Source organism: Chelmon rostratus, chromosome 18, assembly GCF_017976325.1.
Source record: "Chelmon rostratus isolate fCheRos1 chromosome 18, fCheRos1.pri, whole genome shotgun sequence".
Lineage (NCBI taxonomy): Eukaryota > Metazoa > Chordata > Actinopteri > Chaetodontiformes > Chaetodontidae > Chelmon > Chelmon rostratus.
Genome location: NC_055675.1, coordinates 10,490,462 through 10,515,395, shown reverse-complemented (window position 1 = coordinate 10,515,395; position 24,934 = coordinate 10,490,462). Strand labels below are relative to the sequence as shown.

Below are 24,934 nucleotides of genomic sequence, written 5' to 3'. Positions count from 1 at the left end.
ACCAACCTGGCACCGTCTGCTCGGGACTGGAACCACTCCTGGACTGTTATAACCCTTTGTTCGTTTTACTGTAGGCTAATTATAAGGCTCCTATTCTATCATCAGCCATCTGAGGAGGTATGGGTCTCTCTTTGAATTCCCTGTCCGGAGCTTGCTTCCTTTTTTCCGCCTTATGTTGCTTGTTAGTCTGGTAGGACTGTATATACACTATAGAAGCCAATTTACTGTTTCCTTTTGTTAGACTGCTCAAGTTGCCCTCACATTCTTGTCTTCTAGTCTCCAGCCTGTTCATGTGCTTGACTTGCCTGCCTGTTGTTTTGACTGAATCTAGTCCACCTGTGTTTGTTGCCTGTTAACAGCTACTCACAAGTCACCATCACCATGTAGGCAGTCTGACTGACCAATCAAGGGCTTTTAAATCACCCAGCCTGCCAGAGGAGTCTATGTTTGATTCTGGTGCCTACTCCTCTTATAATTTGTAACACACATTCCTTTACCTGGCCAGCACAATACCGTATTTCTCATGATCATTCAGAATACACTTTCCATGCATACATACTGACTCATAGGCTCAGGCAGTTTAGTCTTCTAACACCACGGGCCTCACCAGAATCTTTCAGTGTCACCACCTAGTGTCCTTTTTTAATATTGTTCCGTGCTCCGTACAACAAGACATGAAAAGGTGATAGATGAGCAGCTAATGTAGCACCATCAGCTGTAGACAACATGAATCTGAAAATGTGTGCTGGAGGAAATCAATAGGTCTTTATTTCACAATGAATAAGTGAATAAATACCTGTGTGATTTTACTAATCATCCATTTACATAGGGTTCACTCCTGAACACATAATCAGTGAAAACAGTTTGGACAGTCTTTGGAAGGCATGACAATCTAAATATTCTTGTTTACCAGTGAGAGGAATTTAAAATTTTTGACCATACAATGGATTCATGTACAAAAAAAACTTTGTTTTGTTCTGTCAAATTGTGTTTGGCTTTCATAGCAAAGGCTCATGACAGTTTCCATAGCCCACCTGAACTTCTATCAATGATTTCAGTAGTTATTCTTACTTTAGATTAAATGTTACAAGGAAAGCCCACCCTTGAATAGGGTAGAACATATGTGTATTTTAGCTGAAGGCTACAGATGATTTATGAAAAGTCTTCATGTCTTTAAATGAAGTCCAGTGGATAAGTGAACTTTTACTTAACACCTGAACGAATGAGATGAACCCACATTTGACATACACTCATCTTTCATCTTATAGTTCCACGTTTAGTCCCATTGGGTTATAATTTCTACGGAGGAATTTAACTATAGTTCCAATGCTAAAGATCGTTGGAAAGCATAAATAACCTATTTTATCCTTTGTAGTAAAGAATTGTAAGATTTGCAACGCAAACTGTCCGGAGCCAAATTTCGCAAGTCGCTTGTTTCCAGTCGGCGTGTTTTTGTGAACGTACCAGTCTTGCCCAACAACAAATTAAACGAAAAGATAACCAGGTATGATTAATCATTTTAGCATCAATGAAAAATTTCAAATGTTTGTCTCGTAAATGTATAGCATGTATGATGTTAACATTTTGATGTAAATCTAAAAGTGACAGACAATTTATACGGTCTGTCACGATTAGCTGGCTAGCTAACGTTAGCCACTTCATTTCCTGAATCAAGCTAACTTCAGCTAACTGACAGATTGTCGCAGCATTATTAGTTTAATGTTAATTGACAACGACTTTTTGCACAGTATCGATCTTGAAAAGCAGCACAGCAGGGCTTGACTTAGTCTGTTTTAGCAGTGGTAACGTTAGCTCATCAGTAGCGTTTATATCCATATGCGGTGAGAAACCCCCACACCCTTATCATTTCTGTCCTATGTAGCTGGGCTAATTGCTGTCTTTTCTTCAGGCCAGGTCATGGAGTTTGCTGAGTTGATAAAGACACCCAGAGTGGACGGGGTTGTCCTTCATCGGCCTTTCATGCCTACTGTAGAGGGGACCCTGTGTTTGACTGGTCATCACCTGATTCTCTCATCCAGACAGGACAACACTGAGGAGCTGTGGCTTCTTCACTCAAACATTGACTCTATAGAGAAAAGGTGATGAACCTCTTATTAACTGTTGTGAGGATTTCAAGCCCTTTTCCTTCATCATGTACCTGTAACTGTAGCTTAATTACTTGTGCTTAAAAAGACAATGCCGCATGAAGAGGGGGGCATAGGGCAGTGTGTTTTTGCATTGAGCGACCTCTTTATAAAACACATTATGAAAATAGAGGCAGATCAGTAGGACAATGTATTTGCATCATTTTGAGTAACAAGGAAGGCAATGCAGTGAAAGTAGAGTGTGATTGACTGTGGTTACACCTTCAGCCTTTCAACCACCAGATCACAGCATTTCACAGCCATTTTCTTTTTCTAAAGTAATCTTATGCTTGACTTTTGTTGTGGAGAGAGGATGTGAAACTGCTGTGGCCGGAAGTTAAAGTCTCACTGTGTGCTGTCACTACAGTGCTTCCCAAAGGTTGAGAGTTAATCTCATGGGGTACTGAGGCAAACAAATGATTGCATGTGAATGCACTATCCTAGCACCCGTATCAGAAGATCAGCAATGTACATAACATAACATAACGATTTAGGAAAGACCACCTCAAGCTCTGATGTCTGTGCGTTGGTCAAATTCAGGCAGGAGTATACGCAGTCCCTCTGTTTGACTCAAGGGCATTCTCGCTGTGAGGCAGCGGTGACAGGGCTGAGCCGTCATGTCTTTCCTGTGGTGGTTGTTCTGCCTGCTGCACTTTGCAGTTTTAATAAAATCTTCAGCTTTTCTTTCAGATTTGTGGGGTCTCTGGGAAGCATCATAGTCAAATGCAAAGACCTGAGAGTGATCCAGCTCGACATCCCCGGCATGGAGGAGTGTCTCAACATTGCCAGCTCTATTGAGGTTAAAAAAAAAAAGCAGACACAGATTACTTTAAACTTGCAAAAACTGCAAAATGTTCACTTTTACTGTCAATTGTGATTAACCAATACATATTCTTGATTCCTCTCTAGGCTCTGTCCACACTCGATTCGCTCTCCCTGATGTACCCTTTCTTCTACCGGCCCATGTTTGAAGTCATAGAAGATGGCTGGAATTCATTTCTTCCAGAGGATGCATTTAAAGATTTGGAGTCCATGGTATGAGCATGATAAGTGGCAAACGCTTTCACACTCAGCATTCTCTCAGCCCTCTGTCGCACATGCTGAACACACTTCTTTTAACCTGTCACCGTCCATTTTATCAGACAGATGAGTGGAGACTGAGTGTAGTCAACAAGGATTTCAGTGTGTGTCCATCATACCCCCCTTTGGTGGCAGTGCCCAAAGATGTCGATGATGACACGCTGAGGAAAGTAGCCACCTTCCGTCACAGTGGCCGTTTCCCAGTGCTTAGCTACTATCACAAGAAGAATGGCATGGTGAGCACCTGGGAAATGGAGTCTGTATGATTCTTTATGGATATATATTGTGTAATGGCTGAGTGAAGTATCTGTAGACGTGGTTTACTTTTATTTATTTGAAATGTTTATTTTAATCGCCTTCACTTTCAGGTGATGATGCGAGCGGGGCAGCCTCTGACAGGCACCAACGGGCGACGGTGTAAGGAAGACGAGAAGCTGATCAACGCCACCCTGCGGCCAGGCAAACGTGGCTACATCATCGACACACGCACTATCAGCGTTGCCCAGCAGGCCAAAGCTCGAGGTGGAGGATTCGAGTCGGAGGCTAACTACCCCCAGTGGAGGAGGATCCACAAGGCGCTCGAAAGGTGAGTGGTGACTGAGGGCTTCAGTGGCTCCATAGCTGGCAAATCTTGTTTTTTGTCTTTCTTTTAAACTACATATTTTTAAGACTCTTTGGGATGCTACGTGTCAAAAAAATCTGTTGTTTCCAGGTCCAACATCCTACAGGAGAGCCTGATAAAGCTGGTCGAGGCGTGTAACGACCAGTCGCACAGTATGGACCGCTGGTTAAGCAAGCTCGAGGCGTCCAGCTGGCAGGCTCATGTCAAAGAGATCCTCACCACTGCCTGCCTGGCTGCACAGTGTATCGACAGGTGAGTTAACAAAGTCTGCTTGTTGTATTAATCCTGGACCAGTAGTAAGCAGTGCATTCACATTTCATCTACTCTGTACACGCTGCATTGAGAAAATCGCAGTATTGCACCAGACAGTGTATCAGACAGACAGTAATTGTGTGTATGTGTGTGTGTGTCTCAGGGAGGGAGCGTCGGTGCTCGTCCACGGTACAGAGGGGACAGACTCCACCCTGCAGGTGACCTCCTTGGCTCAGATCATCCTTGATCCGGCCTGCAGGACCATCAGAGGCTTCCAGGGCCTGGTGGAGCGAGAGTGGCTGCAGGTAAGCTCTTCTGACCTTTGAAGCACAGCCATAATCTGTGACACTTTTGACAGTTTGTTATGGAACAATACGAGCACCAATGAAGTTACAGAAACATGCATCACCTCAATTAAGCTGATGATCATAAATACTTCCGTACCGGTACAGTAATCTCATCCAGTAAGCATTTTCATATTATGATAGACGTGTCCTTTGCGTTCCTCCTCATTACCGCTCTCCCCTCTCGGACCCTGTATCCCAGGCGGGTCACCCGTTCCAGCAGCGCTGTGCCCAGTCAGCCTACTCCAACAGCAAGCCTCGCCAAGAGGCGCCTGTCTTCCTGCTCTTCTTGGACTGCGTGTGGCAGATCCTTCGCCAGTTTCCCTGCTCCTTTGAATTCAGCGAGAGCTTCCTGGTGCTGCTCTTCGAACACGCCTATGCTTCTCAGTTCGGTACCTTCTTGGGCAACAGCACAGCTGAGAGGTAGGTCTGTTGAAGTCGGCCATACGCTTAGTTATGTGTTGATAATAATCTAATCCAATCGAATACAATATCCACACAACACAGCGTTTAGAAAGGTTAAATTACAGTATATAAGTGATTCCCATTCATGTAAAGAGTTGCATTATGCACACAATATTTTATGGAGCATTTCCTTCACGTTCTTGGCTACTGGCCACTAAGCTGCTGTACTAAAGCAGTTGTGGAGTAGGTGACTTTCTCAAAGTCAAGTTTTTATTCAGGGAAAGGAGAATGCTTTCACCATCATCAGTAACAACGCTTTACAAGCCCACTTGAGCAAACTGCAGGCCGCCACTGTTCTCACTGATTAACCCGCTCACCCTTTACTTAGAGCCAAACTGTCTCTGCCGGAGAAGACTGTGTCCCTTTGGTCGTGGGTGAATCGGCCGCAAGAGCTGGAGCGTCTGACCAACCCGCTCTACGAGGCCAACAGCCTCGTGATCTGGCCCTCGGTTGCCCCTCAGAGTCTGCTGCTGTGGGAAGGTGAGAAACGAACACAAAAGATATGCAGTGGCTGAGATTACATACCCCAGGTGACGTAAAGGTTCCTTCCACCGGAGAAGAAGGCCATGTTAGTCCATTACATTCACAACACTATGTCTCTCAAGACTAAATCAAAATTTTTAAACCAACCATATTGTGTTTATGTTATACTTTTAGCAATGCATTGAAAAACAAACTTAGCAGAAGAAAACTCAGCTGTCAACTATCCCTGATATGATATGATTGAAAGATAAGCAAACCAAGAAGTGAAAATACCCACAAAGGTTTAAGGCAAAAACTTGTAAGTAGAGTAAACTTTTTGTGGTTAAAAACAAGATTTGAGATAAACAAAAAAGAGCTTTTGTCTGAACAGATGACGGCAGAGGCTTAGAGTTGCTATGCTCATCATAAAACTATTGCTCAGTGTCACATTGTCTAACACATATTGTCTACATTTAATTTCCAGGTCACACAATGTAAACATTTGTCACATTCATTTGCATGGGGAATGTTCATCCTGTGTCCAGAGGGCTGTGTAAATCATTATATGCTTTCAACATACTTGTGTTTACACAGTATCTGTCGCGTGTTCTGTTGGTTTAAATGACAAAGTTGTGTTAAAGCAGACTGGAGGTAGGCTACACCGCTGATGACCGTCCTGATATTCTTGTTTGACACAAACAGCCTGTTTCTGTGTGCGTCAGCCACTAGCACTGCCTGCTGTGTACTTGCAGCATGACACATATTTCATGGCGCTGTGGGCTTGACTTGTGGTTTTGGTTTATCCCTGGAGTGAAGACAGGCCCAAAACCAAGTGTGAGTAAGTTAATTACTTAGTTAATCACTAATGCCTGAAACCGTTGTTAGCAGTGGGGAGGAACGCTGCTGTGGCTGCCACAGTTGCGCTGCCACGAACTGATCATTGTCTCACCTGTGATTGCATTTTGTCTCAGACAAACACTGTGAACTGTCACCACAAGGGGGCGCCATTTGATTTCACCAATTGCATTAGTGATAAACTGAGTGACCCTGCGATCTTCCAGTAAATTCTGTGACAGTCACCATTTGGTCCCAATATACGTTCACATCCATAAAACATATGACATTGTAGCATAAACATTCAGGAAATAATAAACATTAGGAATACTCTATTTATATTGTGATAATGTTATTATTAACAATATATATATATGACTGATAAGATGAATATTTTGTGTGAAAAACAGTGTAAACAAACCTTCAAGCATTTTCCAACCTCTTCCAGTAGTGAACTTCCACCTCTGGTAACCCGCCTTATGAACCATGTCACATGAAGAGGTCAAACTCGTGCCCGTTTAGCTCTTACGTCTTTTTCCCTCTCGTCTGGCATTCAGCACCTTTATATTTTCAACATTGCTCACATTGCTTCTCAGGCATCTCAATGGTGTGTTTGGCTTACGTGTTTGTCTAATTATAGGTTGCACAGACAGTATTTACACTGACCCCTGAGCCAGTGGCGGCTTAGTACCAGTTAGCAGTCATATGCACGCTAACCTTAGTCCTGTGGCACACTTTCACTCCTGTCTCCAGTAGCTCATTTATGAATTGCACCACAAAATATCAGATTAGCTTGGCAGCCGATGTCAGAATGTTACAGGTACCTGCATAAAACTTGACTCAAGAATTCGTCCACCTTGTTACTTTGAAGGTTTCAGAGCAGTGACTGGTGGTAAACAGAATGAGCAGTGATGCAGTGATGGTGCCACTGTGATTAAGAAAATCTGTGTGAGCTCTGTTATTTCTCAGCCACTGTAGATCAAGGGTTACATGGAATTAATTAGATCCCACCTGAAGTATCCGCTGCTGGGTCTGAAATGACGAAAAAAAAAAACCCCTGCGTGATGCAAAACAATCATTAAATAAAATAATTACAGTCCAATCGAATTTCTTTCTAAATGACTGTATTTGAAGGAAGCTAGGTTTGGCATGTGCAGGGTTTTTCCACCACAAACTTAATGATAGAGATAAAAATGTTCTTTTTTTGTTGTTGTTGTTTGAGAAGAATGGATTTAATTTCTATAATTATGGGTGCACTGCCTCCCCAAAAAAAAAAAAAAGTTCCAGCAATCTACGCTTGAATTTGCTGGATGTCACATCAGCTCAAAGCGCACGCCATTCATAAAGAAAAGTAGGGGGGATGGGGGTCTAGACAGATGAGAGGTTATTAGGTTCAGGCCATCCTGTGTGAGGGGCCCCCTTTTTCTGCCTAAAGCCTCAGAGCCACACCCTCATTCTATATGAACTGGAATGTATGTGAACTAGTGAAGCACATGAAATGCAACAGACATCCTGCTTACGCAACTCTTTCGTAGAGAATGATGCCTACTCCAACTTAAAAGACCCCATGCGAGTCCATATCTGGACATGTCTGACATGTCTGCAGCTAGGCAGGCCACTTCAGAGGGAGGATAAATCTGACTACGAGAGCGTGACACAAGCTGCTGTGTTAGTTGTTCAGAGCTGGAAAGAAGTTTGATGAGTTTTTATGTTTATATTAAAAATGCAACAGCGTGCCGTGATGGGAATCGCATCCAGTTTCATTCAGAGTGGTGTTTTACTCATGCTAACCTGGACTCAAAAATTTCAGAATTCGCTGTTTTCAAGTGCAATGAAACTGTCATCTACCTAAATGTAAATGAACGACATGACAAAATAGTTGAGATCTCAATCGTGGGAGCGAGACGTGACATTTTTAGCCACTTGTGTCACATTTACTCTCACCGTGACAGAGGAGTCGCCTCGTTATTGTGCGGTACATTCCAGTCGTGCAGCACATCTCTGCGGTCACACTCGTTTCTCTGGAGTGTCAGTCCCTCATGTTCCTCTGCCAAAGTCCCACACCCCGTGTCAAGGTTGTTATCCGCACAGTCAGCGCTCTGTTTTTCAGCACAAAGATGTTGAAATCCACTCACTTCTTCATTGCATTTAGTCTGAAGGATCTTTATATGGGTTTATTGCTCTTTAACCATTCAGCATTTGTTTAATTCATTAATTGTCAGAACGCCTCAGTTGCGGTTTTTCAGCCACACTGTTAGCGTACTGAATGTGGTACGGATGATCGTGGTTCCCAGAAGATGAATACTACTGACTTTTTCTAGTGATTTGTATTTCTGAGTGACATATCTCTACAATTTTTGGATGGATTGCCATGAAATTTGGTACAGACGTCCATGTCCCCCTCAGGTTCAATTCTGTTCACTTAACCAGATGACCTGCAAAAACCAATGGCATTCCCATCAGCCGTGTTTAGTGCTAATAAGTGAATGGTAGCATGCTAACATGCTACCTTCTAAACATTAGCATGTTAGAATTGTGACTGTAAACATTTTAGCTTACTAACATTAGCATTTAGCTCGAGGCACTGCTGTGTCTAAGCCTCACAGAGCCGCTAGCAGGGATGTAGACTCTTAGTCTAATTAGAGCCTAAACAGAATACAAGAAACCACGTCTTTGCAACAGGTTTTGTTCTTCATGCATTACTCACATTGCCCTCCTCCCTTTCCCATTACAGGAGTGTTCCTCCGATGGAACCGCTCCTCCAAGTGTTTGGACGAGGCTTATGAGGAAATGGTACATATAATTGAATATAACAAGGAGCTCCAGAAGAAAGTAAACAGCCTGCGCAGACAGCTGGCCCAGCTGGAAACTGAAGATCCTCTGCTGCAGACGCCATAGAGAGAGTGAGAGAGCGAGAGGAAAGAAGATGGAAGACAGAGGTAGAAAATGTGAAAACAGCAAACTACATAAACAGATCAATGTCGGCCTGGTTTCATGTTTCATTTAGGTTTGAATTCTTTTCACATGTTTGAGAATATGTAATCCAAGCAGTTTGATTTTGAGTTCACGGACTGAAAGAGCGCCCGTGAAGAAAAAAAAAAAGAAGACTTTTAGCCAGTTTCACTGTGCGTCACCGAAACTAAGCTGGACTGAGAGGGAAAGATGCAGAAACAAACAAAGCAAAAGAGTCCTGGAATAAAAGCCAAGCACTCATCATCTCATAGTCCTGCAATACAAAGGCCGAAACAATTAGTCAAGTCATCAATCAGTCGATTGTGAAAAATAATTGGCAAATGTTTAGTCATTTAATCATTTCAGCGTTGCTTTGGCGTGTCAGCTTGATTTCGCAGTTGCTGAACCTCGTCAAACCCTCATTTACATACGCAGGTACCTAAAAATCCAGTGAGTGAGTCCATTATCCCCCAGCCTGTGTTAAGATTTCTATAAAGTTCTGGGCATTGATCGTGGTCAGGAGGGAATGCTGGTCCTTGGGATGTTCATTCACTACAGGGTACACATTTGCACCAAACATCCTGCTGATTGTATGTGCCACTGAAGCACTGCAGAGTAACTATGGCAACATATAGGGTGCTATAAGGCAGCATGTGCCTTCGCTGCACGTTGAGATGATATAATAAGCGTAGGTATGGTCGGCGCCTGCTGTACAATGAGAGGGCAGGCTTGTCTTATTAGACCAAAATATCCTGATACTTGTATGTTTATGAGATCATTACTTGACATTCCAGTAGGAAGCACTGCAGGACGTATTAACAAATACTTCTTTAACCTTATAAAATGTCATCAGCTTGCCTCATTACGGCTGTCAATATTTATTCCAGTCTCATATGCATGATAGTAAAATAGTCAAATATGTCCAAGCACATGTTGCAGAAAAAAAAGAGCTATGATGGTACTGGAGGTTTTGTTGCCACAGTAATGGAGGCCATGTTCAGCCCTTACAGAGCTGAACACATGCAGGTTTGTCTGCATTAATGTGAGATTACTGCTTTAAAGACCAATTTATGTTTTGGTTATCAAAGTTCTATAATGTTGCGTTCAAGTACATTGTTAAGCAAAATGCACACTCGCTATTTTGGAGTTTAAGATGCAGAACTAATGCACTTTGTGTGAAATATCCACATACGCCTGTAATTCTGTAATCGGCATCATTTTTCACTTACCAGCTATTGCCATTTTAGACAATAAATGTGTTAATATTAAAACATGCCAACATATCCCGCTAATGTAAAATCCAACTACTAGGCTTACTACAGATGACACAGTGTGTCATAGGAACATTGTTACCAACCCAGGACTCATCACAGCACATCAAACACAAAAACATTGTTGGTGTTTCTTCTAAGTCTTTGATCGTCATCAAAGAGGCAACAACTCAGCCTAAATTATCCTCTCATGTTGACATTACAGCTCATCTCCCAGTGCTGTCCATTGGCGTGGGCGTCTTGTATTAGCATTACACCGTTACTTAAGCTTTACGCTGCACTTTAAATACAAAAACATGGGCCGGTTTGAGGTGAAATGAAATCCAGTGTCCAACCTGGGCCAGTTTTGTTTGCTCTGCCAGTAAGAAAATGCGTTTTTTTTTTCTGCTTCTCTCCATGTCATGTTCATATATTGAAACCATTTTGCTTGACGACGATGTGATAGTCACACTAATCTGAGCTGATTCCAGCCACTACGTTAAACTGCATTATAAAGGGAAGGTTGCTTATAGCTGCACAACATCCATTTTTTCCAGTTGCCAAAAATGACACCTTACCTTCCGTTGCTTTGTGTGTGCATGAATGGAGCACCGAGTTAAATCAAAGTAAGGGTGTGATTTAGAATTGTGCACTTTTTCATATGCTTGCGTTATTCGTAATATTATCCTTAAATGATTATTGCTTTGTCAAAGTCGGCAAAACTCTAAAAAATCATTAGCAATGTGGACAAATAATGCTTTTGTCTGATTTTGTCGTATATGTCAGCTTTGTGCAATGCCTTACTGCAAGATCAGAATAAGAAATAAACATTTCTTTTATCACTGCTGATCACATGTCTGTAAAATCCTATTATTGTTTGAAAGATGAAATGTTTTTTTAGTGTTCAAGCCATTAAAAATTGTCGCACACAACATGTTTGATTTTGTAATTTTTCAACTGAGGTTTTGTTCTCACAGCAAGATTCATTCAATTCTGACTTACCAGTTTAATTTTTAACATTTCATCAACCACAAATACAATTTAAAGCTGCACTGATATTCCTTTTTATAAAAAATGAATCAGATAACTGTGTCATGTGAAAGGTGTCGCTCGGAGTGAGGAAACCACACAGAATTATCACCTGCAGCTTCAGCTTTACAGAGCATTTTAGCATCTTTCAGCTCTTTGTTTTGGTTTTGCAGCCCATGACTTCACTGGTTTGAGTCACCGCTCTCATCAACCCGGTGTGAAGTCCCAGCATACAGCTGTGTTTGTGAAGAAGCTTCACAAATGCATGTTACCTACCAACCACCAAATAGCAAACAGATAAAGCTAGCCATTAGCTGGTGAACATAGTGGAGCATTTAGCAGCCGATGAGCCCAATATGCTAAAAAAAAAAAAAAAAAAAAAAGTTCACTGTTCACAAAGTTCACAAAACTTTATATGGCAGCCCGGATGCCCTGGTGACGTCTGTCACTGTCCAGTGACGAAGGAGCATGTCCCCACTACAATGACAGGTGACATAGAATTCAATTTTCCCATACCCTGTCCCCACATGGCTTGTCCAAGGACTAGTAAACAGTAAGCACACCATGTTGCCATCCCTGTGATGCAGGGATCATCTGATGAGGTGACCGGGGAATAAATAGCCAGGACTCAGCTGCTCCATGAAGCCATGTGATGGCAGCAAGTGTTTACAGTGCTAGCGTCCAGTCATCGCTCTGCTCGCCATATTAATGTGGCCTTGCATCTGTCACTGCTCTGATTTCAAGACTGAAAGCCTTGCTTTGCTTAACGCACAGACTAGGGTTGCCAGGGGAAGATGAACTGTTGGAGGTGCTGGTGCAGTCCACTGGAGAGTTGGACAGACTGATGAATCCTGTGTCTGTTGTCCTTGCTGCGCAGATGTTCTCAGCTGGGGTTACACCATCCCACCAACACTGAACGAAAAACTAAACCAAAACTGTGTCACTGCAAAGTTATCAGGTGTCCGTTTTGTGTGCGGAGGACTTTGGGTTATCAAAGTTCATCCGCGTGAGGCAAAATATCTCTGTGATGCTTGTAACTGGATGCGATCTAAGTGGCCCAGTTTGCAGATTAACTTGTTTTTGAGCCTGTCATTTCCCTCCCAGTGATGACAGGAGTGGGGGTGTGCGGCCGTCCACCACTCATGTTTCAGCACTGACCTTATGCCCACCCTCTGCTCGGTCCACTCGCAGACATCGTCACCCTCTTTGGTCCTCCTCTGTGTACTGCAAACAAACCTCAAAGTCAAACAGAGGGTGCGCACATATTCCCATCATCCCTTTCCCTTGGTAAACATGAATGGATTCTGTTACGCTTAAATCACAGAGCCCGTAGAGTTCGACCGCTCCCTGTTACTGCAGTGAGTTTGCATTAAGCACCTTTTCAAACTGTATCAGTAGATAATCATTAGAAGTGTTTGATTACAAGGCTGCATCAGGTTTGTCCTTTGTTCTGCTTCATGTGTAGTCCAGCAAATCACTCATTGGTCTGTCTTTGTGTTTTTATGGACACGTGAGCTCATGTGGTTCTACTTGTCAGTGCGTCAGTCATGGCAAGCTCAGACTGTTCAGCCAAATAGTCAAACCCACAGTTCAAAATCCAGAAAATACCAAATCTAAAAAGTACATCCAGCTTTTGTGGAGGCATGCAAATGATGCTTAAGGCATCTAAAATATTTCTATTTGATGTAATGGAGCAGTCATAAAAGCACCGAGTCATGGGGTTGAATATTTTAGCCTTAATGTCATACAGCTGGAACAAAACAATACAAAGTGTACTGTCCAACAGTGTGGCACAAGATGATTTTTCCAATCTTAAAGCAATTTAAGGGGAAAGGGGTAAAACTGAATGTTAAGGAAACTATAGGAATTTAGATAAATAGGTAGAAATTCACATTTTTGTGGACATTTTGGCAATAACCAAAAGTTTAGAGTACAGAATACAATGTTAAAAGTCTAGAAAGACAAGAAACATGTACTCTTTTAAGGAACTGTAGCACCTTATAGTATCATGCAAGTTGTAAACCATCTCTGGAAGCTCAGAGAAATTTAAACTGAAAAATCTGAGAAATAAATATTCATAATTAACTTTTGGCTTGATCCAAATTTTTATGAGCAGTCAGAAATGTAAAGTAAACATAGTTTTACTCACATTTTAAACATTTTGAAACATAAATATCTATTTTAAAACATATTAAGATATACTTAAATATAGACACAGTAGAACGTATAATATATTAAAGCTGAAATTATTAGCCAATTAATCCCAGTAAGTTTAAAAAAAAAAGCATATTAGAAATTGGATAATTTTTTTTGGCAAATTTGGGGATTTTTTTCTTCTTCCAAGTTTTCTGTGACAGTAAACTGAGTATCTTTTAATTTTAGACGGTCGCTTTAACTGAACAAGCAACTTAAATAGCTACATGACATTTTCTGCACCTCATGAAGATATGATGTCAAAAATATAATCATAATCAGCCATATATAATATCTTGTGCGTTGTGATCATCCTGATCTCCACCATCTTTGTATCCTTACACCATTAAGCGCCATCTCTCATTAAGCTACACCCAGAATCAGTCACCGCACACAGCTTTTAGAACACCCCGTGTGTCACATCACTTTGTTTGTTTCTTTGTTTGTTTGTTTGTTTGTTTGTTTGGAGACAACGCGTAAAAGCGCACCCGGGGCCTGCTGACAGCCAGCTACAGGACGCGCGAGCTGCACTTGCAGCCACGCTGAGACTCGGGGCGCGGGGGTGTAGGTCGGTGACGCTCTATGGGAGGGGTCTGCAGTGAGGACCGCACCTCCGAGGCTCCACCAATCGAGAGAAAGCCGGCTTCCCCCTGGAGCCAGATAGCCGCTGATATATAGCTTGAAGGGGCAGCTGATGCAACACTGGACAGAGATAACACGGGCGGCACGTCAGAGCGCTGCAGGCTACAGGATCAGCTCAGAGGAGGAAGCAGCATCTCGCTCTCTTAAAGCAAGTCCGCCAGGAGTTTTATAGTCCCGAAGATCAACCGGTGAGTAAACTCCTTCCCTTTTATCTCCCGTATTCTTCCGCTCACATGCGGCGACTGAAATGTGCTTCAATTAAATCAATTTATCAGAACACAATAAATTCTGTATTTAAGTTGTCCTCCTCTACCACGTGCCGCCTCTATACAATAATTTTATTTAATCATAATAACATTTTATTATATGCCGATATTTCACAATTTCAGCGCTCATGCTGTTCTTCAGCCTGTTGCAAAACCTCGCCCCCTGCTTATTAGAGGCCAAAGCAAACTAAAGAGCCGTCTTAACTCTGTTAGATTTGAGGCTGCCACCGTGACAGTGACGCGGTGCGCTCAGGCGCTGCGCCAGGACACCTTCACTCCGGCGCACTGGCCTGGTTTCGTTTGTCTGGACGGCCGACTGCGTCCTCGCAGACCCACATTTTGGAAAAGTGTGACATGAGCGAGTTGTTTGTTCTCACTCATTCAAGAGAACACGGCGAGCTCTTTAAACTGCTCGCCGCCACCGTAGTGTGTGAGGAAAAACGGCCGCACTAAATGCAGCTCAGCAGCCCTGCCATTAAAGCGCTAGATTATAGACGGTTCTTAAAAGATCCACCACGTCGCGCGGCGTCAGGTCTAAGAGGGGGGCATCTCTTTGCATCCACCCTATTACACAACTAACATGATGCACGCTGAAACCATGTTGGCACAACAGCGAGCAGCACATGTAGTGAGGAGGGGCGAAGGGTCAGGCGCGATGGAGCAGGAGCGCACGGCTTTATCGCGCAAAACAGTCGCACAAGTTGTACTGCTGATGCTCAATATATGATCTCCCTTATATAATGATGATACTAAAAATCTGGGTGTGGTGGAGTATCCCCTCCCCCTCCATTAGCCGGCTGATGTGCCCTTGAGCAAGGAACTTAACCCCCCTATATGCTCCCCGGGCGCCTGACACATGTTGCATGTGTGTTTCAATCAGTGATGGGTTAAATGCAGAGAAGTAATTTCCCAGTTTGGGAGCAATAAAGTAAATAAAATAATAATAATAACAATAATAATAACCTCGTGTGTTAGGTTGTATGTTTTGTACTCCAAATGAGAATTCCTCTGTAAGATGTTAAAGACAAAAGAGTCCTGACAGCTAAAACCTTCCGGAGATGTATCCAAATCCCGGCACAGTAATTGTCAACCCACTCTTGGCACAGTTTTCGTCCGCTACTGTACGCCCTCTCTCCCTGATTGGCTCGCGTTGAAGGCAGGGCAGTATAAATACTCTCAAGTTAACTCTCGTCCTCCCTTTTTTGGAAGCCCGCAGCTCTCACGGTAAGACCATCTCTGAAACTGACGCGTCGCGCCGAAGTCGAGGCAGCTGAGGGATGAACGCGCGAAGAGACGGCAGCTTTTCATCACGTTAAACCCGGTGACGCTCTTTAAACTACAGGAGCTCCGTTCAGTGTCCTGACTGAATGCTCCGTTCAGTGTCCTGACTGAATGCTCCGTCTGTTCTCTAGTCGTGCGCGTTTCTGAGAGTGTTTACCTGCAGTGAAGTCCACTAAAGTGTAGTAAAAGTGAGCAGACTGAGTGAAAGACAGTTGATCAAGTGTTGTGTGTTGCTACGCGCTCGAGTGCTGCGTTGCGCCTCTTTGGACACAATAGTCATTTGCATTTGAGTGAAGCCGACGTGTCTTCCCCGCTGGCACGTTTGCTCGCATCTCGGACCGTTTTCATTGTCTTGTAGATCTCTTCCTGCTGTGAGTTTCGCCGTTTCGCCGCGCATGAATTACACGGGGTTTTTGAAGTGAGATCTTTTCCCTCAGCTGCAGTTCTGCGGACCAGTTCTCTGTCTGTCTCCTGGCGCCTGAGGTCTGGAGACCAGCCCAAATCTCTTGACACAGTGCGTCATGCATTGGCCATAAAATGTCCTGAAAGAAGCCATCAGATGATGGCAGTCAGATATATTCAGATGTCTTCAATTAAGTGTCCAGATCGAAGGGAAATCAACAGATTCACATAAAATAAGTTTTAGGGGTTTTTTTTTTGCTCTCTAAAAAAAAGCATCTAAACAGGCTGGATTTTGCTGGCAGCCCAAACATCACCTGAAAGAGTGAACACTTTCTTTCCCCTCTCAGGTACCAGCATGCCTGTCATCAGAACCCTCAGCAAGGTGGCCAAGCAGGCCCTGCTCAGCACCCCGGGGTGCGGCTGCCAGCCCCTGACGGTGGCTGTACGCAACATCAGCTTCTCCCCTCGGCAGGTGACGTCTGACGCCAGCTTCCACTCCGTGTCCTTCTCTGAGACAGACCACCCCAAGGTGCTCATTACAGGTATGCAGCGTCGGTGAGGAGGTCCAGCAGCAGTGGTATCATGCATGGTGGCCAGCTGCTACAAAATGTGCTCTGCGGGGATTCAGGACCAGCAGGATTTCTAGCAAGTTTTGCAATGACAGCAGAAAGGGATGACGGTTAAAAACAAAGAGTAGGCGGCAAATGCTGACCTTTTTCTTATGGCCCACTCTCCTTCTTACTTACTTCAGTCTCCATGGAAACCAGATGATCATTAGCTGCTGCTGATTTAATGCATGCAGCGGTCTCTAATGTTTCTGTCTCTCCCCATGTTAATGCAGGTGGCCTGGGTCAGCTCGGGGTGGGGCTCGCCAAACTCCTCAGGTAAGATTTGACTCATCTGTGTGCAAATTACACATCCTGTCGCCTGCAGCTGGCAAACATCCAGTTGTCAAATACGCTGCAATACAGCGAGAACGGCGTCTGGTGCGTTTTCATGCTGTGCAATGTTACTTACTTGCTTACTGCTTTACAGGAAGAGGTTTGGCAAGAACAACGTCATCCTGTCTGACATCAGGAAACCTCCAAGCAACGTTTTCCACAGTGGTGAGTCAACTCATGTGCTGGAATTGAGTTCGGCTGTATGGAATTCAGCAGATTCAGACATACAGAGTGCCTGCTTATATTACTTTCATCCAAATCACCTACAGTCAGTGCACTCAGCCTCAAGGAACAAGAGCTAGATGTCGTCAAAATGTAAAAACTCTTCAGTGTCTTTGTTTCATCACATCAAAAAGCACAAAGTTGGGCTCCTCCTGGTGAGTGTAGCTATGAGTAATACACAGAACATTCAGGCGTTTGGCAATAAAGCTTGTCAGTGTGTTAGAAATGTGCCCCAGCTTTACTGCCAAATGACAGAGGGACAGTGTTGCAAATAAATCTTATTGATTTCCATTCATTTGCACAGGAGAGGAAGTCACATTTTCGTGAAAAATGTTGTTGATGAACGACCCTAAATCAATATGTGACACATGGGGGCCTCTGCTCTGCTAATGTACAGTAATGAGCTGTCCAAAGGACGTATTGAATGTAGCAATGAACAGCTGCAAGGACTGAGATCTGCTTCCAAGAAGCCGTGTTACAAGCTAGACCTGAAACACAAGCGCAGCCGCCGCAGACGATTAACAAATGCATATTTCCTGCTTTAGCTCAGCAGTGATGTGAGAACTTCTAAATAAGATGAGCTGAACAGTTGCTTTATATAAAATCTTTCTGCAGGCCCCTTCATCTACTCAGACATCCTGGACTACAAGAACCTGCGGGAAATTGTGGTGAACAACCGCATCACTTGGCTGGTTCACTACAGTGCCCTCCTCAGTGCTGTTGGAGAGGCTAACGTGGCCCTGGCGCGCTCTGTTAACATCACCGGTAAGCAAATTAGCAATGTGCTAACTAGGATTGAGCCTTAGAATCGCGTGGTAGCGATAATGTTCCTTTGAACGTGAAGGTGTCGTGTCCTCACGGTGCTTCGTCTGTTCCTTAGGGCTTCACAACATCTTGGACATCGCAGCGGAGCACGGCCTGCGACTCTTTGTCCCCAGCACCATCGGTGCCTTCGGCCCCACTTCTCCCCGCAACCCTACGCCCGATCTCTGTGTGCAGAGACCTCGCACCATCTATGGCGTCTCCAAAGTCCACGCCGAGCTGATGGGAGAGGTTAGAGCTCAGATTCCTTTCCTCCTTTTGTACTCTCACTCGGCTTTGTTCTTCTGTTCCCATGGTGAGACTGGTTTTAACTGTAAACTGGGACTCTCTGTTCTTTGACAGTACTACCACCACCGTTACGGCCTAGACTTCCGCTGTCTCCGTTACCCAGGAATCATCTCTGCTGACTCCATGCCTGGAGGCGGCACAACAGGTGAGAGTGCGCTTCAGACCACATACAGGGTTTCAATTTTAACCTATTCCTGTAGCGCTCCTGTCATGTCACACGTTTGTTATGTAACCGACTTGTCTCAGAGTTGTCATGACTTGTATTTTTAGGCCAGCGGATCACTCGATGCATCATGTACATATTTTCACGCGTCTGAACAGCCACCACAGCCCCCTTCACACCGCAATCCGCCCCTTCTGATCAGACAGGTTTATTCCAGAATCGGCGCGACCGTAATGCCTTTATTTGTCTCCGAACAGACTACGCCGTCCAGATTTTCCACGATGCGATCAAGACCGGCAAGTTTGAGTGCAACTTGAAACCCGACACGCGGCTGCCCATGATGTACATTGACGACTGCCTGCGCGCCACGCTGGAGGTGATGGAGGCGCCGGCCGACACGCTGAGCATGAGGACCTACAACATCAATGCCATGAGCTTCACCCCCGAGGAGCTGGCCCAGGAGCTCCAGAAGCAGATGCCCGAGCTGGAGGTCACGTATGACGTCGACCACGTACGACAGGCCATCGGTAAGCCTTGATCTTCACTGATGTCATCATTTGTTAGGAGCACTTGCAGAGAAAAGTCAGCGTCACCACAATGACTTGCTAATGTCTGTCACACAGCAATATCTATTTAAAGTTGGCTAACTTTGCCAGCATACGCTATGAGCATGCAGCTCAAGAGGCTGTAGCAGCAAAAGCCCTGAGTGGGTGTAGTCTTATATATTATTTGCAAGACTTTCAAAAGTTGCTTAATCTACCTTAATGTAACAGGATATTGGCATAAACAGATTTTTAGTTAATGACATACTTAAGTTGAGGCAGGAAACTAATCAGATAATAAGACGCAGGCTGTATCAAACCCTTTTTCCATCATTAAAGCATATTTGTTTCTTTGCAGCCGACAGTTGGCCGATGAACTTTGACGACTCCAACGCGCGGAAGGACTGGGGCTGGAAGCACGATTACGACCTCCCCGAGCTCGTCCAGACAATGCTCAACTTCTTTGGCGCAGACACGCGCATGGCTCGCGCCAACTGAGGGGGGGGTGGGACGTGCGTGACACCGCTCCTGGTATTCTTTGTACATAATGTAAAGACTGACCAAAGAGAGTAGGGAAACATGGTCTGTACATAGTCGTTCTCTCACTTCTCTCCGTAAAATCAGAAGGGCTCTGCTTGCCTGGCACGAGGCTACCGTGTCGTCAGAACGTAAAGGTCAGCGCGGGCCAGACAATCCTCCCCCTGCTCCTGCCTGTCCGCCCCTGCTTTGCTCTCTCTACCCCCTTTTTTCTCCTTTGGAGGTTTGGCGAGGAGCGGCCTGTCGATCGAAGGTTGTCAGCGGTATCGGTGATAACGACTTGTTTGAGTGGTAAGGAAGAGGGACTTGCATGTTGATGAATTGTGCGACTTTTTGCACACACACAAACAACAGTTAGCAATCAGCACAAATGAGGATGTCGCATTGTGCGTTTGTAAGCGTCTCCACCTGTTTTCCTTTGGAAACGGGTCAGGGTTTCGTTTTCTGCTAAATTTGTAAGTAGTGTCAAAATCCAGGTATTCGTCTTTTGGCTAAAATCAAGTATGTGTACAAATAGACGAGTTGCGTCCTCTGATGCACTTTAGAAAGATTTGTCTTAAAATTGCCGACAAGTAAATGAGCCTAATCACCTGCGGGGGCGATTTCTGATACAGCGTGTCTGTATTTCAAGCAGTGCGGAGCGATAATTCTCAAGAACTGTTCTTCTGTTTATTCCACGTCACGTTATTTATTCTGTCTGTTGGTGTTAAACACGTGGGAGCTTCATCGAGTGAAGGCATTTCTTTACACTCTTGTTTCCAAGTGTTCCTGTCCACTTTTATTGTGTTTTTTTTTTTTTTTTCATCAACTCTGGGGGAATATTTTGACACAAAAGGGAAATGTGACACTGTATGCCACATTTAGTATGTTTAGCCACATTTGGTGGTTGCTGTATTTCAACATTTTGTAAAGGAAATGCTGGAATTGGTTTCTATGTGAAAGTTTCTGTCTGTTCTTTCAATCACAACAAGCTTTGACAATAAAACCTTTTTCCACACACCCCTGTCTGTCTCTGTCATGTTCTCACCTCGCAACGGGGAGAGAATTTAATCTCTTAACAAGTTCATCTTGATTCTCTTGTGTAAACAAGCTGCAGGCGATGTTCCCTTAGCCCCAAACCTCAGGGTGGCAGAGAGTGTGCCATGTCAAACATTTGAGTACAAAATGTTCTCGCAGTTCGAACACTCACTCACTCAGAACAGGGACCTGTCTGTCTTTACGAAAAGACTCGTTTGAAGGAGCCAAGCTGTGTAAATCACAGCAGGCGAGACGCATCCGTGCATGCATTTAGTGACTGATTCTGTGGAGTAAAGCTTTATATGCAGCGACATGCAGAATCACTCACCTCATATTGACCTTTATTGATGTGGAATCATCTCCAAAAAAAAAAAAAAAAAAAAAAAACAGGTTCAAACCGGTATTGTCTGACTGCAGAAATGAATATGAGGCCTGCTTTGCCAGCGCGACGTGTGAAGGTTTGAGTTTGCGCTGTTGGCAGCTAAAACCTGTAATATAATCCATAAATAACTTCGTCTGCGCTCCGGCTTAAAGTGACACAAAGCATCACGGGACTTGGAGAAGAGTCCAAAAGTTGAGATGTGCATATTGTGTGGAAAATTTGAGAAAACAGATGTCAGGATACTGTTTCACACATGCAAACATGAGCCTGCTTTTCCCGTCTTTCTGCTGCTGTAAACGTGACTTTCTGTAAGTCAGGGTTAAATCTCGAAACTTTGCATCTTTATATAATTTTTCAGTTGGACTTGGTGACTCTTCCAGCTGAAATTCCTGTTTTGTGCATTGTATTCGGGAACCAGTGTGGCTGTGTGCTCGAGCACAGATTAAATTACATTGGGGATTTAAATGATCTAATGTGGACTGACCAGATCAGCGTGCGTCACACAATAGCAGCAGGTGCAGGAAGGCAGACTCAAATCACAGCATGAACTTTCGCTGGTTTTGGTTCCCTTGTTTGTATTTTCTCTAATCTGTGTCAAACATATACATTTATTTCTCCAATGTGATTCAGTAGAGAGCAGAAGGGTTAACACTGCAAACTATCATTATATACTGATGAGAATATTTGAATCCCAGTTGAGTCAAGAGGCACAAAAAACTAACCCAGCTGAGAAAAGAAGCCTCCTCAGCACATCAATAAGCGCAATAAACCGAAGCCGCTGTATTTTCTTCGGGGAATGGGATCATAAACTGTAACCCTGAGGACAGCGAGGTCATCCGCCGCACGCTTGATAGCCTTTCTTCAATTTCTCTGTGTCAGTAATTGCAGCTGTTCCGGGTGACCTTGTTTGGTTTTGTTTTGCAGTCGTGCCGCAGAGAGAGAGAGGCGCACGGAGTGGAGACAGGCCGTCTGGGTGGCTCGCTTCATTCAGCCAAATTCGGTGTTAAGTAAGGTGAGGCGCAATTTCCATTCGGTCTCAATCACCAGCCGCTGAGACTGAAGAGCACAAACACTTCACGAGCTCTCGACACTAATTAACACCTCTGTGAGCGTGTGTCAATAAAGCTGCAGGTGTGCTCCCCGGCTGGAAGGAGAAATTAGAATTCAACCGGGAAGAAATATGTTTGCAGGCTGCAGCTCCACCGAGCAGGAATCATTTCACACATCCAGCACGTGGAAATGGACTTCCTGCGAAACAAAGCAGCCTTTTAAGTTCTGGGTTAATCCTAAAGTTCACAAAGAATGATGAGACCACTAACAGGGAACCAAACAGACCACACCATCAAGTCACAGCTGTCTTTAAAAATAGAAATGCCTGAATTACCACCAGTTCAGTCATTTCTATTTTTTAAAGTCATTTCTCATGTAATGTAATGTAATTTCTATTGTTGCAGCTCGTCTTGGTCACAGCGTACACTTGATTTGCACCATTCCAGATATGTATCTAACGCAGCTTTCCTGCCTCCTGGAACAGAGTGTCTTATTGCTGACCTTAACTGCGAGTGGTCTCAAAGAACTGAGAGTAGCCAGCTGTGGACCAATCAACACGCATCTTTCAGGAGTTACAACACGTATACGCACGTGGCCAAGCAAATGCAATGCATACATGTGGACTGGTTTGCATGTGTAAAAGATGCATTTTTCCCACATACAAGTTTTGTATAACATATCTGTATGTGAATGTGACTGAACATGTGTGTGCCTCACAGACTGGGGTCTTGGGGGGTGTTGCGGGGGAGGGTGTTTTGAAACAGAAACAAAGAGCCATGTGACTAGGTGCTCACTTTTTCCTTCTTCTTCAGTCTCTAGCAAGGGAAACCAAGCCTGCCTCTTATGTAAGACGTCTCCCTGGGTGTGTGCACACACTTGCAGGCCCGCCTCCCATCAGCCAATCGTGGAGCTTCCCCGCTCGCCTGGGCCCCAGTGTTTTGTTCGTCATCGTGTAATGAGATTCACACAGCGTGTGCAGCAGCTTTCGTTGGACCGGGGCAGAAAGTGAAGGACGGGACAGAGACATAAAGAGGACCGGTGGGGGGAAGAGCTGCTAGGCGGTGGGTCAAAAACGCCAAAACACTCTGTGCCACAGCTGTTATTTCACATGGAGACCTGTTGCCATGGTAATAGAGCCCAAGACCCCACCACCTCCACCTCCTCCCACCATCCAACCTCAAGAGAAATGTAAAGGCCCACTGTATAGCACTCCCTTACGGCTCCAGCACAGTCTCGCAGCTTCATTTGTGACAACGCTTCACAATTACAGACAGTGACTTATTTCAGGTTTCATATTTGTAATGTCTAATGTCATTTATTTCGTTTGTTCTTGTTTTGTGATCTTGTGGTTTCATGCTGCTGAAAGAACTTCCTCTTGTAGTGACAGTAAAAAAACTGCACTGTACTTCCTCTTTCTGCTTTTGCAAAGCAGTTAACAGCTTTGTCGCTGCTCCAGTAGTCTGGAACAGCTGATACCGTGATGGTCAGAAAATCGATGATGACCTGGGGACCACAGTCATATTTATGAGCTCTATGGATTCAATGAGCTATACATTCTGATGGACGGTTTTGACCGGATCTGACCTTTACACTGCCAGTGCACAGTGTGAATGAGTGATCTGTGCATACTAAATCATTTTAAATCAGACCTTTTCAGGGTTATAAGAAGAAAAAAAAAACAGGAATGGTAACATGAGGCGCAGTGACACAACACACTACTATGAGCTCTATTGTCAGCTTCTTTGTAGGGCAATCTGCTCGAGTCAAGATGACAATATTCACTGTCACTGATCCCTCTCAGGCTGTTACACAACCTTGCCTTAATCCCACGCTTGAGGTGGTAATTTTAGCCACAGATTTGGGGTCAGATTAGAGCTTCACACAACTCAGGCCTGACCATTATGGAAACCATCTGATGTCTGACTCTGGAACAGCAGATGTGATGATCTTGTTCCCTTTAATCCCACGAGTAAAGCTCTGCAAGACCGTGTCAAATGCAAGGTTGCCAGTATCTTTAATTTATACAGTGAATATTTCATTTTTATTCTAAACATATCACAGTTATGCAGTGTATTTGTTAATGAGTTATATATTCAGTCTGTGCTGTTGGTGATGGGGCCCGTTTGTGCTGTACTTTATATATATATATATATAGAATTTGTGGCTCTCCATATATTTAAATGGAGAGCCACAAATTCTCAATTCAGGGACTGAAAGTCCAAACCAAAAAGTGTCACATTTTGAAATTCATTTAATGTAAATTTTTCACTTCAATTTTTAACTTCCAATCAATAATTGACATGGAAGAAAGAAGAAAAAATGTTTCTCGAGAGATCAGCTGAGGACTTGGGCTCCATTCCAAGATTAAAAGAAAAAACTCCTGAAGGTGACCTGACTTGTTTATCCTGGACATGATTCCATAGAACTAACAGACATCTTCTGGGACTATTTTGCATAAATAAATATTATGTTCATTTCTTGGCCTTAGGCACACAAGAACTGTGAGCACTGGCCTCCCATCTAGATAGGGCTGATAAATGCTCCCAGAGAGTTTTTATAACCCATTAGTAACTCAAGGACATTCAAGTCCCAGCCACCACTTGCAACTGCAAAACAACCACCTGCAATGTGGAGCTGTGAGTGTGCTATGGAATGATTTTAGACTTTTACAGTGTTTAATTGTCAATCAATAAACTGAAAAACTGTGAAAACTGCAGGCTCCATACTATAACACCCTAACAGCAGCTGTAAG

General features: G+C 43.9%; 2 protein-coding genes across 3 annotated transcripts; both read left to right on the top strand.

The window, feature by feature from the left end:
• The first annotated feature begins 1,445 nt into the window (after positions 1-1,445).
• mtmr9 (myotubularin related protein 9) lies at positions 1,446-11,331 on the top strand. Its single transcript, XM_041958651.1, has 11 exons — positions 1,446-1,504; positions 1,910-2,099; positions 2,835-2,943; positions 3,054-3,179; positions 3,287-3,460; positions 3,593-3,810; positions 3,937-4,098; positions 4,262-4,403; positions 4,645-4,865; positions 5,236-5,387; positions 8,938-11,331. Exons 2-11 carry the CDS (start codon positions 1,918-1,920, stop codon positions 9,099-9,101), a joined length of 1,650 nt encoding a protein of 549 aa, XP_041814585.1. The 5' UTR covers positions 1,446-1,504; positions 1,910-1,917; the 3' UTR covers positions 9,102-11,331.
• A 3,001-nt stretch (positions 11,332-14,332) lies between these two features.
• On the top strand, positions 14,333-20,730 carry tdh (L-threonine dehydrogenase). Of its 2 annotated transcripts, none has more exons than XM_041958474.1 (9): positions 14,333-14,457; positions 16,566-16,760; positions 17,060-17,102; positions 17,254-17,324; positions 17,997-18,146; positions 18,262-18,434; positions 18,546-18,636; positions 18,912-19,181; positions 19,555-20,730. In XM_041958474.1, exons 2-9 carry the CDS (start codon positions 16,574-16,576, stop codon positions 19,692-19,694), a joined length of 1,125 nt encoding a protein of 374 aa, XP_041814408.1. In that variant the 5' UTR covers positions 14,333-14,457; positions 16,566-16,573; the 3' UTR covers positions 19,695-20,730. The 2 variants fall into 2 exon arrangements, with proteins under 2 accessions (XP_041814408.1, XP_041814407.1); XM_041958473.1 differs by lacking the exon at positions 14,333-14,457 and adding an exon at positions 15,729-15,759.
• Positions 20,731-24,934: the final 4,204 nt, after the last annotated feature.